The sequence below is a fragment of the Pogona vitticeps genome, chromosome 1, assembly GCF_051106095.1.
Source record: "Pogona vitticeps strain Pit_001003342236 chromosome 1, PviZW2.1, whole genome shotgun sequence".
Taxonomy (NCBI): Eukaryota; Metazoa; Chordata; class Lepidosauria; order Squamata; family Agamidae; genus Pogona; species Pogona vitticeps.
In genome coordinates this window covers 210,985,657-211,004,739 of record NC_135783.1, presented here as the reverse complement: position 1 = coordinate 211,004,739, position 19,083 = coordinate 210,985,657, and the positions used below count along the sequence as shown (strand labels likewise).

General features: G+C 39.9%; 1 protein-coding gene across 5 annotated transcripts in view; it reads right to left on the bottom strand.

Moving 5' to 3' along the window:
• Positions 1–476: 476 nt before the first annotated feature.
• The window catches only part of WDSUB1 (WD repeat, sterile alpha motif and U-box domain containing 1), a 35,901-nt gene continuing 17,294 nt past the window's right edge, over positions 477–19,083 (bottom strand). For all 5 annotated transcript variants that reach the window (XM_078376237.1, XM_020798359.3, XM_020798362.3 and 2 more), the window contains 3 exons: positions 6,037–6,171; positions 1,368–1,589; positions 477–672 (listed from right to left, as the gene is read on the bottom strand). In XM_078376237.1, the coding sequence (XP_078232363.1) occupies positions 1,411–1,589; positions 6,037–6,171 (314 nt within the window). In that variant the 3' untranslated portion in view covers positions 477–672; positions 1,368–1,410. The remainder of the gene's footprint in view (positions 673–1,367; positions 1,590–6,036; positions 6,172–19,083) is intronic.

Below are 19,083 nucleotides of genomic sequence, written 5' to 3'. Positions count from 1 at the left end.
ACCAAAACCAAGTACAGTGGGGTCTCGACTTACGAACTTAATCCGTATTGGAAGGCAGTTATCAGGTCGAAAAGTTCTTAAGTCGAATCTGCATTTCCCATAGGAATGCACTGAAAACCATTTAATCCGTATCTGCTCTTTTCGTCCATAGAAACTAATGGGAAGCTGCTATTCCGCCTTCTGCAACTAGAGGGGGATTTTTTTTCCTTTTTTCCTTTTAACCTAAGATGACTTAGCTTTAAAAAAAGGGGGGAAAAAGAGTTCGTAACTCGAATCTAAGTTCGTAAGTCGAGTCCATATATTCCTATGAGAGCGGTTCGTAAGTCGAAACGTTCGTATGTCGAGCCGTTCGTAAGTTGAGACCCCACTGTACCGAATTGTTAGACATACAGTAACTCTTGATCTAGCTTTTGCCCATGTTTCTTTATGGGACTGAGTGGACTTGATTCTGAATAAACATGAACAAAAATGAACTCTTGAGTTTAGTGAAATTTATTTCCAGGTTTATCCTGTATAGGATTGCAGCTACTGGCCAGAATTCAGTGACAAGTTTATGTTTGATCCTGCTTCTTTTGCTGTAAGCCACATTTTCTTCTCCCTTATGCAGCCCTTTGTGCACCTTTAAAATGGGCTTGGAGAGTTGGAAACTCTTCAGAGTGGGTTCTCCAGTGCCTTGGAAATCAAGAACAGGAGAGAGGAAGTCTCAAATTTTCTAGAACTGGATTCCAAAGTGTATCATTTGATCTTGCCCTTACAACAAAGGATAAATAACTAACTTGTATAACAGTCAAGGATCTTGATAACTACAGTGGTGCCTCACTAGACGATGATAATCCATTCCACTGAAATCGCTGTTTAGCGAAATCATCATCTAGCGAAAAGCATTTCCCCACTGGAATGCACTGAAACCTGTTTAATGCGTTCCAATGGGGAAGAATCGTCATCGTATAGTGAAGATCGGCCACAGGAAAGCTGCTTTGCGAACTGCCGATCAGCTGTTTTTAATTGCCATCTTGCGAAAAACGGGCCTGAAAACACCTGTTTTGTGAGGATTGCCCCTAGGGAAGCCATTTTACGAACCGCCGATCAGCTGTTCTAAATCGTGTTGCAATAAAAAGGTCCGCGAAACACAGACCAAATCGTCGTCCACCGAAATTCCCCCATAGGAATCACTTTTGCGAAGCAAAATGGCTGCCGCAAAACGTCGTTGTCATGCGGATTCGTCATTTTGAGGGGAAACCGTCTTGCGAGGTACCACTGTAGTTTTAATTCAAGGTCAAGGAAATTAATTTATGCAGTGCTATATATTGTGCTTAAATAAGTCAAAAGCAACAGGATCAGGAGTAAAAATCTGTTGAATTATTTACCCAACTTCAACTTCTTTTCCTTTAATTTGAAAAAAAAAATTATTCACGGTGATTGCTTTTCATTATATTTTGGCTGAGTTTCTAACCAACGATTAATCGCCATTTTCAGACTTCTGTTTGGGGTAAGTATAAGAGTCTGAAGAGGTAGATTTGTCATGGGACTTGTCCTCCTTTCTTTAATGATCCAGTTTTCCATTGCCTCTTTTTCATAAGAATAGCCATCTGCAGAGAGAATTACAAACTTCCTTGAAAACAAGAATATTTGCTCTTTTTAAAATAACAAACCACTTTAAAACCAAAGACCCAGAACCAAGACTTGGCACAGGTTCAACCTATTAATTATATGCTGTGCATGCAAAGCAGTGGCCTCTGCTGATTAGCAGAAAATATTCTCTAACCTGTTCAAAGAAAACTAATACCCGGATGCTCCACAAACTACTGCAAGTTTTTGAAGGGAGCTGGGATCAATAAATTCACCAAAAATCTTAGCAACACCAAGTAATTGTAAATAAAACTTTATGTAATGAAGGTTATATAGTCTTAGAAAACAGGGTTGGGAAACATCAGCATCTAAAAACTTGGGGAGCCACTGCTGGCTGCAATACATTATGTGCCTGTAGGGCAATAAAGTGCATTTCTGTTTTATCTGCTTAAACATACTACAGATAACACATAGTTACACTAAAGTATTTCACATCTGAGACAGTAGCAAATTTGCCACTGCTTGTTCACACAACAGGAAGCTGTATCTTCCTGATCCATGTCGCAAATATACAGTGCATGTTTAAAACACTATCCATCCTTCTCAGGCCACTCTCTGTGTTCTCTAGTGTTAGTGAAATTGAAGGCCCCTTAATCAAAGCAGATTCCAACCAGTCATTTACACAGAAACTCAACAAAGCAATATGCACTCCAATAGCAGAATACATTCCAGGATATTTAAGAACAACGATTAAGGTACATCACACTCTTACCAAATACTGGGCAAAATGTGAAAGGTTACACCATGCAAACCATATATGGCGCCAGGAATATTATTTTCAATTAATTTAAATATTCCTATTCCCTCCTCCCTTCAGGTTCCGAGGCTCCTAAGGGCTTCTTTTTGCTGGAGACGAGGGAGCCTTTTATAATAATAAACTGCCACTGAAATTGGAACGGCCATGAGTGATCTGGTGGCAATTTTTTTACTATTAAAGATTCCTCCCCTGTCCCTGGGCTCCCACGGGATTCTCCAAAGCAAACGGGAGCCCCAGGGAGCCTCATAACCTGAAAATGGCAATAGGAAGCATTAAATTAATCTAAATTGAATATTACCAGCACTAGATCTGGCTTATGCAGCATGGCTTTATACAACAGGATTTCACCCATAGCCTGAATATTGAAATACAACAGCATTTGCCATACTGATGCTACTTTCATATGGGAAAATAACATGTTTCCATGGAATAACAATAATTGAAATTAAAAAGGGATATAATGAAAGACTAAACATTTTGCTGGATTCATAATCTTCCAAATCACCACTACATTTTCCCAAACATTTGCTCAATGAAAGCTAGAGTTCTCGGCGCATTTATTTTATTAATACTGACTTCAAAATTGGTTTCCAATAGTTCATCACAAAGCTGTCAAAGAACTCATCAGAGCTGCTGTGCCCACTGCCTTTCATGTTTAAAATACAGACACCAAAACAATTACATGACTAAGAAATAAACTGCAGTTGGCAATCTGCATTTTAATAGACCTCATTCTGTATTACTGAAAAATATAATGTATGCGTTATCAATTTTTGCAAAGGTCATTGCTTACTTATAGTTAAGTCACTTACACTTTCTGTATAAGCATGAAAACATTTTCATGCAGCAACTCACTGAGCACATGTGAATAAGTATATATAAGCTTGTTTTCAGGCCTTTTCTTTTCAAACAGGAGAAGAAAATGACTTGTAATTGCCAAAATCCTGTAGCCAAATGCATAGCATATAGATTTTGCTACAGAAATACACCACATTTAAGCACAATGATTTCTGGTTTTCACATAGGAAATCCAGAGATCAGCCTGCTAAAAACAATGGGGCACGAATTCTCTTTGTACAAGTGACTTATAAGCAACAGGATACAGTGGTGCCTCGCTTAACGAGCGCACCATTTAACGACGAATCCGCATTGCAACGTTCTCAATGACCGAAAATCGCATTGCAATGATCAGTAAGCGTTTCGCTTACTGATCTTCGCATTGCGATGTTTGCAGAACAGCTGATCGGCAGTTCCAAAATGGCCGCCGGATCAGCAAAATGGCCACCCACAGCGTTTTCGCGCCCTGCCCTCGCTTACCGGGCAGCGAAAATGGCGGCCGGATGGGGGAATCTTCGCTTACCAGTGAGTTGTGGAAATAATGTGTAGCCTGCAGAAAAAAATTCTAAACCACCCCGAGAGTGTTTTAAGCACTCTGGAGCAATAGATAAGCAGCACACTTTGCTTTTGCTTTTAACACTCCCTTTTGTTGAAACGAATATTTACATTTAGCACTTTTCAGGCATACGTTTGGCATCAGGCACAAAGTAATGGTCATACTCTTATCGTATACCAAATGCATCTTCCAAAACATATTTCAGATTGGGGGGGGCCAAGGACAACGATTAAAGGAAAAACATAGGAGAGTGTGAGTTCACCTGTGTACTTTCAAACAGCTGCCTTGCATTAACTTCAGCAGCCTATTTCACTTCTGGACTGCTCCTCCCACTAGTCTTTGGAGGCCAAGAAAGAAACAAAGCTACTGCTCGGTGTTGTCTGCAAGCTGAGAAATGCTGTTTCATAATCCTCTGTAAGAAGAACCTTTCTCTCCAGGATGGCAAAATAAGCTATGTTATTACCTAAGTAAACAGCACAACAAGTAAACTTATTTAACAAACTCTTTCAATCATCGTCATCGTCGTCATCATCTCAGAAACTGCAGAGCTAGAAGATCATTGAGCCTAGCCTGTCAGAGAGGCACAGTGGGGAACTGAATTCCCAACCTCTGGCTCCATAGGCAGGTACCTAAACCACTCAGCTAACCAGCATTTGCTCTGTTACTATAGACCAGAGGAAAGCAGACAATTGTAAGCTCAGAAACACTAGACCATATTGCATGTCATGACGCAATAAAGTCTGTCAGAAATCACAAGGCTCCCATTTTCTGGTTTATAGATTTGTAATTGTCCTTGCTTGAAGATAGTGTGTACTGCAGAAGAAGTTATATCATAAAAAGAAAACTGAATACAGATAGCTGCTAACTACAATAGCTAGTTTACCCTATTACTGTCAATCAAACTTGTCTTCTGTTGTAGGCTTTGGATGATGGTCAGTTGAGTTTTCAAAGAATTTTCATCTACAGTGGGGTCTTGACTTAAGAACGGCTCGAGTTAAGAACATTTTGACTTAAGAACCACTCTCATAGGAAAATATTGACTTGACTTACATACTTAGATTTGAGTTAAGAACTGAAAAAACCCACGTGGGAGGCAGGGAAAGTGCAAAATGTGAACTTTCAGTTAACTGTTGGCCAGTGAAAAGGGTGCCTGTCTGCTTCCTCACTCCTCCCAGCATTTAGAGAGTGGATTGGGAGACAGTCTTCAGACTGCCTGGTACTGTACTGCCTGGACTGTATTTTCCCTGCCTTCCCTGAACCTTTCTTGACCTAAGAAAAAAAGAAACAAAATATCCCCCTCTAGTGGTCGAAGGCGGAATAGCAGCTTCCCATTAGTTTCTATGGACGGAAAAGAGCAGATACGGATCAAATGGTTCTCAATGCATTCCTATGGGAAATGCAGATTTCACCTGAGAACTTTTTGACTTGAGAACCGCCTTCCAATACGGATTAAGTTCTCAAGTCAAGACCCCACTGTATACTGAGGTAGTCAATAAGAATTAGATGTGGGTGAACTTCCACAACTCAGCATTGAATTAGCTTCAAATTTACATGCACAAAAAAGTGCAAACTGCAGCAAGTGGTGTGAGCTAATGAAAAGGACTGCTTCAGAAACTGGGAAATTTTCATTCACTTCAAAGGAAACATTAATTCCTGGGGAGGCAGAAAACTACTCTGTGGAGAGTACTTTCACTATACATTAGGAATGGATATTAATATGTAATATCTACATTCAGTCACCCATAGGTCCAGTAGATATACTAGTGACATGAGGGCATATGTAACAGCCAGAGAATGAACATCTGGAGGAAACATGCATTTCCTCCAATGTAAAACTACATCAGCGCTTTCAATAGTTCTGGGGCTACACAAGACACAGGACCATCTGGCAAGAGGTCCATCACTGAAAGGACCACTGCTAGTTTGTTGGGGCTTCCATGGCAGGGCACATGCTTTGCATCTGTTTGTGCAGGATCAAAACAGCAGTCTGAAGAACAAGCACTGCATCCTTGTCCAGCTACAGGATGCCATCACACAATACTTCACTGTATGTGCAATCATGATCATACAAAGGTACACACATACGGCTTTCCTGCTTGGAATGGTGTCACCATGCTGCCAAAATATTGAACAATATAAACAACTTTCCCTATTAATTTCATAGAACACGCACACAAAGTTTGTATCTTAAAGACATTTGCTCATTAATTGCTGAGATATTAGCACTCCACCTAAAGAACAATGATTGGGCACTCACCTGCAGCAATTACTGGCTCTTTCATAAGCTCTCGTGTTATAGGACACAAGAATTCATCAGGGATACCCAGGCATGCAGACTCAATCCTCAGCTCCTCAATCTTGCGCAATACTTTACCGCGAAGGCCTAGAGATTCTGGAAGAGAATTTACACATTGGTACCATTAGACTAGAGGAAGCTTGAAAATCAATCCAATTGCAACCAATCTGTTGCAAACACTGCTAAATGCCTAAAATGTACCAATCAAGCCACCCTGTGAAGCACTGTGATGTTCAAGGACTATCCTTCATACATTGTTAGTGTGTGAAGTTACAGCTGAAGACACCATGTGAAGGGAGTTGAGGTGACAAAATGGTGAGAACGGGATGTTTCCATTTGTGAATATTATCAGGGCTCATCTCCTCACCCACCACCACCTTCCATTTGCACAAATTAGTTAGAAGGACATTAAGCATATAATTGATGAGTTCCAAAAGAATTTGGAGGACACGTAGAAAATAAAAGAGTCAGAAGGGGGAAAAGACAAAATAACATGGGACACTATGAAATCTTTGGCCAGAGGATAACCAATTAAAATAACAAGTAAACTTAAAAAACAAGAGAAAAGAATTCAGGGCTTAGAAAATATATGCAGGATTTGGAAGGAAATGTCTTGAGAAATAGGGATAAGAAGAATACTGTATGTTAGAATTATGAGCGAAAAGGAAAGAACTAGAGGGGTATGATTTAGAAAAGATGCAAAGAAATTTAATCTATTTAAATAGGGGAAATTGAATTTTGTTATAAAAACTCTATAAATTGCTTGCAAGGGCTACACAAAGGAAAAATAATAGGTATAGGGGAAATAGGGGATCAGACCAGGAAGAGGTGCAATATAATGAAAAACAAGATTGAGGCTTTCCAGGAGTTTTATAATAAATTATATACCAGAAGAAAATGCCTGTTAGAAAAAAAAAATAAAAAATATATACAGGCTAATTTCAGTTTTTAAAAAAATCAGAAACAGATACAGAACAAATGGAACAATTAATTATTGAAGAGGAAATACAGGGGGTTATAAACAAATTGATACCATGGAAAACTCACATTTTCTAGTTTTAAATAGTTATAGATTTCTCTTGGTTGTGTTATGTTTATTTCTGTAAACCACCCAGAGTAGTGCTTCAGCACTAATGGGGAGTAGTATACAAATGTAAGAAATAAGATAATAAATAAATAAACAGATGGACTGGGCCCAGAAAATTACAAGATTTTTAAAAAGATGCTATAACTCAAATTAAAAATGCCATATAATAAAAATTTAAAAGAAGAAATCCCTCACTCTTGGACAGAATCAACCATAGTATTAATATTAAAACATGGTAAAGATCCTTTAGATATGGAAGCATATAGACCAATCTCATTGCTTAACCAAGATCCAAAGATACTTAGTGTGGTCCTAAGAAGCAGACTAAATTATTTTATCGGGACTTAGACAGAGAAAGGTCAAAATGGCTTTTTGAAAGGGAGACAGACGGCTGACTCAATGAAAAGAGTACTTGATGCAATGTTTTAAATTAAATAATAAAAGCTAAAGCTGGGGTTTTATCCGTAGATATTTTTAAAGCATTTGCTCCGGTGGAGTGGAATACAGTATGTTAAAGATGGTGATAGAACTATTGGGGTTTGGCACTCACTTTAAGCATATAATACAACCGTACTCACAAAATGCAGCTAGAGTAATAGCAAATGATGGGATATCACAGCTTAGGTCATGGAGAGACAAGGCTGCCCATTATCTCCAGTTTTATTTACACTAATAATAAAAATGTTGGCGCAAACAATTTGAAAAGATAAACAAATAAAAGAGATAGGATACATGGAAGAAAGTAAGACAATACTATTTGTAGATGACATGCTATTAATAATTAAAAATCCATTAGAAACAATTCAGAATATAAAAGAACACCTAAAGCAGTCCGAGGAAACATCAGGATTAAGCATAAATTGGAGTAAATCTCAAAGCATATTATTAAATTACAACCAACAAAAAAAGATGTATAAGGAAAACAAATTTGAGGAGAAGTTTGGAAGCTCTATCAAATATTTGAGGATAATCGTAACACAGGGAACTCAGAACATAATTAAAACGAACATGAAGAGGTTGAAGAAAGAGATCTGCAACCAGATAAATGAATATAAAAAATTAAAAATCTCCTGGTTCAATAGAATCGTCGTTGTTTAGTCATTTAGTCATGTCCAACTCTTTGTGACCCCATGGACCAGAGCACGCCAGGCCCTCCTATCTTCCACTGCCTCCCGGAATTGTGTCAAATTAATGTTGGTTGCTTCACAGACACTGTCCAGCCATCTCATCCTCTGTCGTCCCCTTCTCTTCCCATCACACTTTCCTAACATCAAGGTCTTTTCCAAGGACTCTTTTCTTCTCATGAGATGGCCAAAGTACTGGAGCCTCAGCTTCAGGATCTGTCCTTCCAATGAGCACTCAGGGTTGATTTCCTTTAGAATTGATAGGTTTGTTCTCCTTGCAGTCCAGGGGACTCTCAAGAGCCTCCTCCAGCACCACAATTCAAAGGCATCAATTCTTCGGCGGTCAGCTTTCTTTATGGTCCAGCTCTCACTTCCATACATCACGACAGGAAAAACCATAGCTTTGACTATTCGGATTTTTGTTGGCAAGGTGATTTCTCTGCTTTTTAAGATGCTGTCAAGGTTTGTCATCGCTTTCCTCCCAAGAAGCAGGTGTCTTTTAATTTCGTGGCTGCTGTCTCCATCTGCAGTGATCATGGAGCACAAGAAAGTAAAGTCTGTCACTGCCTCCATATCTTCCCCTTCAATTTCCCAGGAGGTGATGGGACCAGTGGCCGTGATCTTAGGTTTTTTTGATGTTGAGTTTCAGGCCATTTTTTGCACTCTCCTCTTTCACCCTCGTTACAAGGTTCCTTAATTCCTTCTCATTTTCCACCATCAGAGTGGTATCATCTGCATATCGGAGGTTGTTATTTCTTCCGGCAATCTTAATTCCGGTTTGGGATTCCTCCAGTCCAGCCTTCCGCATGATGTATTCTGCATATAAGTTAAATAAGCTGGGGGACAATATACAGCCTTGTCATACTCCTTTCCCAATTTTCAACCAATCAGTGGTTCCATATCCAGTTCTAACTGTTGCTTCCTGTCCCACATATAGGTTTCTCAGGAGATAGATAAGGTGGTGAGGCACTCCCATTTCTTTAAGGACTTGCCATAGTTTGCTGTGGTCCACACAGTCAAAGGCTTTTGCATAGTCAATGAAGCAGAAGTAGATATTTTTCTGCAACTCTCTGGCTTTCTCCATAATCCAGCGCAGGTTAGCAATTTGGTCTCTAGTTCCTCTGCCTCTTCGGAATCCAGCTTGTTGGCAAGGTGATGTCTCTGCTTTTCAAGATGCTGTCAAGATTTGTCATCGCTTTCCTCCCAAGAAGAAGGCGCCTTTTAATTTCAGGGCTGCTGTCTCCATCTGCAGTGATCATGGAGCCCAGGAAGATAAAATTTGACACTGCCTCCATATCTTCCCCTTCTATTTCCCAGGAGGTGATGGGACCAGTGGCCATGATCTTAGTTTTTTTGATGTTGAGTTTCAGACCGTTTTTTGCACTCTCCTCTTTCACTCTCATTACAAGGTTCTTTAATTCCTCCTCACTTTCTGCCATCAGAGTGGTATCATCTGCATATCGGAGGTTGTTGATATTTCTTCCGGCAATCTTAATTCCGGCTTGGGTTTCTTCCAGTCCAGCCTTCCGCATGATGTATTCTGCATATAAGTTAAATAAGCTGGGGGACAATATACAGCCTTGCCGTACTCCTTTCCCAATTTTGAACCACTCAGTTGTTCCATGACCAGTTCTAACTGTTGCTTCCTGTCCCACATATAGGTTTCTCAGGAGACAGATAAAGTGGTCAGGCACTCCCATTTCTTTAAGGACTTGCCATAGTTTGTTGTGGTCCACACAGTCAAAGGCTTTTGCATAGTCAATGAAGCAGAAGTAGATATTTTTCTGCAACTCTCTGGCTTTCTCCATAATCCAGCGCAAGTTAGCAATTTGGTCTCGAGTTCCTCTGCCTCTTCGGAATCCAGCTTGTCCGAATAGTCAAAGCTATGGTTTTTCCTGTTGTGATGTATGGAAGTGAGAGCTGGACCATAAAGAAAGCAGACCGCCGAAGAATTGATGCCTTTGAATTGTGGTGCTGGAGGAGGCTCTTGAGAATCCCCTGGACTGCAAGGAGAACAAACCTATCAGTTCTAAAGGAAATCAACCCTGAATGCTCACTTGAAGGACAGATCCTGAAGCTGAGGCTCCAGTACTTTGGCCATCTCATGAGAAGAAAAGAGTCCTTGGAAAAAACCTTGATGTTAGGAAGGTGTGATGGCAAGAGGAGAAGGGGACGACCGAGGATGAGATGGCTGGACAGTGTCTGCGAAGCAACCAACATGAACCTGACACAACTCCGGGAGGCAGTGGAAGACAGGAGGGCCTGGCGTGCTCTGGTCCATGGGGTCACGAAGAGTCGGACACGACTAAACGACTAAACACACTTCTAGGAGTTCTCGGACCACATACTGCTGAAGCCTACCTTGTAGGATTTTGAACATAACCTTGCTAGCATGGGAAATGAGTGCAATTGTACGGTAGTTGGAGCATTCTTTGGCACTGCCTTTCTTTGGGATTGGGATGTAGACTGATCTTTTCCAAACCTCTGGCCACTGTCGAGTTTTCCAAACTTGCTGGCATATTGAATGTAGCACCTTAACAGCATTATCTTTTAAGATTTTAAATAGTTCATCTGGAATGTCATCACCTCCACTGGCCTTGTTGTTAGCCAGGCTTTCTAAGGCCCACTTGACTTCACTCTTCAGGATGTCTGGCTCAAGGTCAGCACCTACATTGTCTGGGTTGTCCGGGATATCCACATCTTTCTGATATAATTCCTCTGTGTATTCTTGCCACCTCTTCTTGATGTCTTCTGCTTCTGTTAGGTTCCTCCCATTTTTGTCCTTTATCATGTCCATCTTTGCACAAAATGTTCCTCTAATATCTCCAATTTTCCTGAACAGATCTCTGGTTTTTCCTTTTCTGTTATTTTCCTCTATTTCTTTGCATTGTTCATTTAAGAAGGCCCTCTTGTCTCTCCTTGCTATTCTTTGGAAGTCTGCATTCAATTTTCTGTAACTTTCCCTATCTCCCTTGCATTTTGTTTCCCTTCTCCTCTCTGCTATTTCTAAGGCCTCATTGGACAGCCACTTTGCTTTCTTGCATTTCCTTTTCTTTGGGATGGTTTTTGTTGCTGCCTCCTGGACAATGTTACGAGCCTCTATCCAAAGTTCTTCAGGCACTCTGTCCACCAGATCGAGTTCCTTAAATCTGTTCTTTACTTCCACTGTGTATTCATAAGGGATGTGGTTTAGGTTATACCTGAGTAGCCCAGTGGTTTTTCCTACTCTCTTCAGTCTAAACTTGAATTTTGCTATGAGAAGCTGATGAGCCACAATCAGCTCCAGGTCTTGTTTTTGCTGACTGTATAGAGCTTCTCCATCTTTCGGTGCAGAGAATATAATCAATCTGATTTCGGTATTGCCCATCTGGTGATTTCCATGTATAGAGTCACCTCTTGTGTTGTTGAAAAGAGTGTTTGTGATGACCAGCTTGTTCTCTTGACAAAACTCTATTAGCCTTTGCCCTGCTTCATTTTGAACTGCCAAGCCAAACTTTCCTGTTGTTCCTTTTATGTCTTGACTCCCGACTTTAGCATTCCAATCCCCTAGAATGAGAAGAACATCTTTCTTTGGTGTCAGTTCTAGAAGGTGTTGTAAATCTTCATAAAATTGTTCAATTTCAGTCTCCTCAGCAATGGAGGTTGGTGCATAAACTTGGATTATTGTGATGTTGAAAGGTCTGCCTTGGATACGTATTGACATCATTCTATCATTTTTGAGATTGTATCCCATTACAGCTTTTCCCACTCTTTTGTTGACTATGAGGGCTACTCCATTCCTTCTACGGGATTCTTGCCCACAATAGTAGACATGATAATCATCTGAGTTGAAATCACCCATTCCCATCCATTTTAGTTCACTGATGCCCAGGATGTTGATGTTTATTCTTGCCATCTCCTGTTTGACTACATCCAGCTTCCCAAGGTTCACAGATCTCACATTCCAGGTTCCTATGCAGTATTTTTCTTTGCAGCATTGGACTTTCCTTTCACTTCCAGGCACATCCACAGCTGAGCATCCTTTCGGCTTTGGCCCAACCACTTCATTAGCTCTGGAGCTACTTGTACTTGTCCTCCGCGCCTTTCGACCTGAGGGGCCCATCTTCCAGCGTCATATCTTTTAGCCTTTTGTTTCTGATCATGGAGTGTTCTTGGCAAAGATACTGGAGTGGCATTGCCATTTCCTACTCCAGGTGGATTGCGTTTAGTCGGATCTCTCCACTACGACCTGTCCATCTTGTGTGTCCCTGCACGGCATAGCCCATAGCTTCTCTGAGTTACTCAAGCCCCTTTGCCATGACAAGGTAGCAATCCATGAAGGGGTTCAATAGAATACTGATATGTAAAATGAAAATTAGCCCCTAAATATTTTTTGGATGTTTCCGATAGAGAAAAACAACTAAAAGAATGGCAGATTTTGAAAAATGAGTACCCCAATGAAAACAAAAGAGCTAAGGTTAATAAGAATTTAGGATACATTTCATTAAATGAGGGAGGTTTAGGCATACCCAATATTAATTTATAATATATAGCGATCCAATTAATACATGTTCCAGATATATTCAATAGTAATAACTTGATAAAGAACTTGAAAAAGGTAAAAAGGTAAAAAATGGACAAAGGACTAGAAAAGAAAAGAAGGAATGGGAAGAAGATTAATGAAGTTTGAGGAAAATATAGAAAAAAGATAGAAAAAGGAATTAATAAAGAATAGGAAAGATATTGTAAACGAAATACAGTGGTGCCTCACATAGCGACGATAATCGGTGCAGCAAAAATCGCTGCAAAGCGATTTTGTCGCTATGCGATTTTAAAAAGCTCATAGGAATGCACTGAAACCCCTTCAATGCATTCTTATGGGCTTCAGACTCACCTTTAAACAAAAATCCTCCATAGGGCGGCCATTTTCGCTGCCTGGTAAGCGAGGAATCCGTCCCAAAAAACAGCGGGGGACCATTTTTTTTACCCGGCAGCCATTTTACCCGGCAGCCGATCAGCTGTTAAAAAAATCATCACTTTGCGATGATCGGTAAGCGAAACAGGGTACCGATCATCGCAAAGCGATTTTTGCCCATTTAAAACATTGCAATCCGATCGCTTTTGCGATCGCAAAATCTTCATCGCTATGCGATTTCGTCGTTAAACGGGGCACCCATTAAGTGAGGCACCACTGTATATAAATTATTGGCATAGTACAAGCAATATGAAACAACAGCGATATAAGTTTTGTTACAGGCGGATATGGGTGAAGAAATCAAAGAGGAAGATTGGAGCAAGATATGGAATAAAAGAATAATGAGAAATATGTCAGTGAGAATTAAAGAAAATTGGTACAAGGTAATATGGAAATTGTATTTTACCTGTTAAATTAAATATAATAAATAAAAACATATCACCTCTATGCTGGAGGTTTAAGAAAAAGGGACACATATGCATAAAAAAGAAGGAAAGAATGGATTTTGTTTTTTTATTAAATAAGACATAATAGGAATGGTGATACAATTATCTCCAATTACTGCTTTGCTGAACATAGTGAAGCAAAGAGAGAGAGAGAAAGAATTAGTTATAATGGTAAATGGGGCAAAGCTACTAATTGGAAAGAACTGGAGATGTGACAATCAGATAAACATGGAAGAATGGTATAGAGAAAGATGGAACATGACAAGTAATGATAAATTGACTTGTGATATGAGAATCATAAGAGATGTGCTAAAATGATTTCAGGGAAATATGTAATCCATTTCTAGGAAAAAAAGTTACATTGAATTCTTTTTTGCAATTCAGTTCAATAAGTTGCTTAATGTACACGAATTACGTTGCTTACAATCCCTATAACATTAATGATTTTTTAAACAGTTTGAAAGCAGAATTCCATATGGATCAGGATGATATTGTAGTTAGCATTTATGGAGTACTGGCTATCCTGCATTTTCTGAAACAATCTTATGGGAAAGCAATCATAGCTAGGATAGGATGATACAGTACATGTTAAAATCTAGTAGCAAATATAATTAGAGTAGGCCCAATAAGCCAGAAGGCACTTGGTGAGTCAAGACCTACATAAATTTCACTGGTACAATGGGCCTACTCTAACTGCAACTTACTACTTGATTTCAGTCATTAATTCTGTTGCTTTATAGCAATTAATTTAAATGAATGCAGGATCCTTTACTTAGTTTCAATGGACTTGGCTATCCTAATTTAAATGTTGTTTATGTTGTTACATGGCAATTAACTTGAAAGAGAGGCTGATTCTATTTGCATGGTAATGACCTATTCTTTCAAAGAGATGTCAAGAAAATCACTCAAGCTAATGAAATGCCAAGCGAACCACCTGCTGATCAACTTTTCTTCAATTAAAGGAAGAGAAAACTAACATAGCAGGACAAGAATTGTAAAACAGTGAAAATAAGAGCCCATAGTCCACAGCCCAGCAGTTCATGAACTTCAAGGTTCATGAATTTATGCTTATGAAAGATGATTTAAATGTGGTAAACATATACCAGTGTTCTGTTAGTTTCAGAGCACAAGCAGAGCAGCATGGGTCGTCTCAAGCTGTTGCTCACACAAGGGAGGACCCATCAACCTCACACATACAGAAAGGCCAGGTTCAAAGCAAGGGGCAATCACCAGTTTGTGTAACTGCATGCTGGAGACCTGGGCAATTGCTACATGCTGCAAAAACAAGTAGCATGCTAGCCTCTATTGTTATTTTAATTTAGTTGTTTTATTTACAGACCGCTTTTTGCCAACAAGGGGACCCAAGGTGGCTCAAAGGAGAATGAGAACTCTACTATAAAAGTTCAACATGCTTTAAGCTTATTTGTTAACAAAAGTTCAGGCAAGCTTAATGTTGCACAGGCTACTAGAGGAAGACAGTGAGAGATTTATGCCACAAGTAAAGGGGAAAAAGGAGAGGCCAGTCCAATACTGACACACGCCATTAGTTCAGAAATCCAGTTTCTACAACATGGGCCATACTTTCCCATTTCTATTCCACATGGCAAATAAATGATGCAAACTTCAGACTCTTCTTTGTCTACTAGAGGCTAATCTAATTAAATCAACATAACTCCCTTTTTATTTTACTGGAAGACTATGATAAACTGCAGACTTGGAAGTTTAAATATCTACTTTAATATAGTATTTTTCTTCCACCCCAGCCTTCCAATTAACAGCCAACCTGAAGAAGGGTTCCAAGGTGCTCACTCCACTTTTGCAATACTTTGATTGCCATGAAGTTTTAACTTTATTGTGTCTTTATGGATACTTAATTTCATTACTGTCCAATATATTGGCCTAAATTTACTGCAGCAGTAACACAATGGAACTTCTAACCTCCTCTTCTTGCCAGCACCAACCAGCACTATCCAGGAGCTGGCTGGGTTTTCCAGCCCCCGAAGCCCTCTTTGGGATCCATGGAGAGATTGAAGGGGGGGGATTTCCTCCCACCCACCCCTGATTCCACAGACATAAAGTTTTCTTTAAGCAAAAGCATCCTACTGTGTCCTGGCTTGAAAATATTTTCCCTGCCAACATAATCAGTTTTATTTAAGTGGGTTTTCTAAAAACCATGTGACCTGTTGTATTATTGGATTAAAGAAATATTACTGATCCAAATTTAGGGATCCTTCAGTCTCGAAAGACTATGGTAACGTGCTCTGTATGGAGGTCTTGGAACAGCATCTAGTGTGGCTGAGGAGGCCAATTCGAGAGTAACAATCCCTTCCACAATGAAGACAAATCCAATCTGTCCCCTGTCCAGCTCCGTGATTTTGCTGCTTTTGGGACTGCCTCCTTGCCTCGGCCTGCTGGAGAGGCCATGATGCACCGCCTGCCTCCAGGCTGAACGCTCAGACGTCAAGGTTTCCCATCTGTTGAGGTCCATTCCTAAGGCCTTCAGATCCCTCTTGCAGATGTCCTTGTAACGCAGCTGTGGTCTCCCTCTGGGGCGACTTCCCTGCACTAATTCTCCATACAGGAGATCCTTTGGAATCCAACCATCAGCCCAAGCCAACGTAGACATCACTGTTTCAGTAATGTATACATGCTAAAAATTCCAGCTCATTCTAGGACTACTCTATTTGGAACTTTGACCTGCCAGGTAATACCAATAATCTGTCAGAGGCAACGCACATGGAAGATGTTCAGCTTCCTCTCCTGCCATGCACAAAGGGTCCAGGACTCACTGCAGTACAGGAGTGTACTCAGGACACAGGCTCTATAGACCTGGATCTTGGTATGTGTCGTCAGCTTCTTATTGAGCCATACTCTCTTTGTGAGTCTAGAGAACATGGTAGCTGCTTTCCCAATGCGTTTATCCAGCTCGACATCTAGAGAGTGTGTGTCAGAGATCATTGAGCCAAGGTACACAAAGTCCAAATTATCATAATACTAATAGTAGCATTACCATTCCAAAACATTACTTCATTTTTAAAATACAATGAACCTATGCAGTTTATTGGTCATTCATGCTGTATTAAAATTGTATTCTGTACAAAACTGCAGGAATAAACATTACAGATGTAAAAAGGCATGCACACAACATGGGAGGCTTATAAAGGATAAATAACTTTTTAGCATTATTATTCCAGAATTTTACAAAAAATGGAAAACAGTTGATATTTTACTGAATAAAAGAGAAACTGTCTTTAACAACGTACACCTTTGACGAATTTATGCAGAACATAGAAAAGATAAACCATTTTCCTGATCAAGTGCCTAGATAGTCACCTAAATGTATGTGGTGTGGTTTTTAGAGAAAATAAATCACATTTTAGCCTTAAACCTCCAAAGTCTGTGTTGTCTCAATAGGAATACCCGAGGGTAACAGATGTTCTGTTCCAGTATGACATCATGGTGAAGGGGGCCTGGTGCACAACTATTTCCAGTCTAAGATTAGGCATCAAAATTGGGCAGAAAGTCATAAAGACAAAAACAAATGCCTATGTGCCTCATATATCCAATTAGCCTGCACTGCAGTTATTAATGGGGGAGGAGGAGTCATACATACATACACACATACACAACATAGCCTGCCATGTCCCTTTTCTGTTAACTTGTTTAGAATTACAGTGGACAGTGAGTTATGCTAATGAATATATTTTATTTCTGTTTATACACTACATCACAAAATGGATTCATTATGACAAGCTGTGCCAAATCTCTTTTTATTTTCTCAACTGCAACTTATAATTAGGTCTCAGTGGTATCATTAAAAGTCCCAGTACCCAGGCAACAAGTTATTATGTTGACTTTTCCAAAGTGTTTGTGTGTGCACTAGAGGTCAGCCCAGTTAGGGACTCTAGTTTTAGTCCCACTGCTTTTAATTTTCATAAGTGCTTACCAATAGCCTTTTCTGATTAGTCTCCACAGATAAGCTTGCTGACTTTTGACATTAAGAGCAACACTTACTTCTCTATAGCAGCACTATAGTCTGATTAACTGTACAAATTGTTTATGGATTCCACTTTTTGTGAACGAACAGTGAATTTTAATGTGTGCAAGGTTGTTTGTCCAAACAGCTTTGTAGCACCCAATAGGACAGCACCAGTACTACCAGGCACAGCAAAAACTAGAGTTCAGACAGACAACAGCAATGCAATATATAACCATTATATTGACTTAGTTTTACTGAAGAGAAAATGGTATATGACAATGAACTGATAACTTCTGACAACACCACACACACTCAAAGGAATACAGAACTGAAAGCCACTTGAAATCATATAAGCCCAATCCTGCCCTCTGGCAGAATCCTCTTCACATAATTTTAGCCACATCAGTGGACAGCAAGGAACAATTGTTTACGCTGAACTTAACAGAGGTACCTAGTGGAAACACTGTTAGTTAAGCATGTGAATCAAGAAGAATGCCAAAGAAAAAGTAGAAACCCAAAGCTGTAAGTCTAGAGAATGTTCTGGATAAGTCAGGGGATGGGCAACATCTAGAAACCCAGGTCTCAAACAAACATATCCCAAACTTGGGAGGGTCGTCCTTGACTCTGTACTCCTAATAATCCTCCAATTTTTTTAGCACAGCCTCTCGTACACTATACGGGGGCAATTTTGCTACATTGTGATCTCTTCCCCACTAAGCTGTTTTAAGCCTAAGAAGAGTATTTTATCCAAAACCAGAAGATAGTTATGGTTATGAAAAAGTGCCCTGCACAGCCCAAAGCAGCTCAGGAGGGGCCCAGAATTTGGCAACATTGCCTCCACACCCTCTAGGAATATGAGAGCGGTTGTGATATCCACCCTCGTGCCCCTTGCTTGACCGTCAAGCCCCAGAGCACACAAAGGCAAACAATTCTCTCCTTTCACTGCTGCCACCAGGCAGCAGCGATCTCTATATCACCATTAGTTCAGAAAGATTCAGGTCCACACTTCAAGTTCTTTTAAATAAAACTTTGGTTTATTGATTCAGAGATTGATTCATGAATATCTTCAGTAACTAATCACACCTCAGAATTTCCCAAACTACACACCATTACTCTCTCTGACTTTTTTCCTCTACTGCCTGCCTGACTGACTGATTGACTCAGGCTCCACCTCTTATAGCATCTCTCCCGGCTCCGCCTCTCAGCAACATTAATATGCATGAACTATCGCATTCCATAACAAATATGAGCCATTACATAATATAACATGAACCATAGACCAAATAAATAGAGAACGCTACAACGGTCTACCACATTCATGTAGTTGCTTGAATAGACACTTTCTGGCAATTCTGTCCATTTCAAGACAGTACTTATAGATTTGTGTATTATTACCCATATCAGGTTTGTGCATAAGT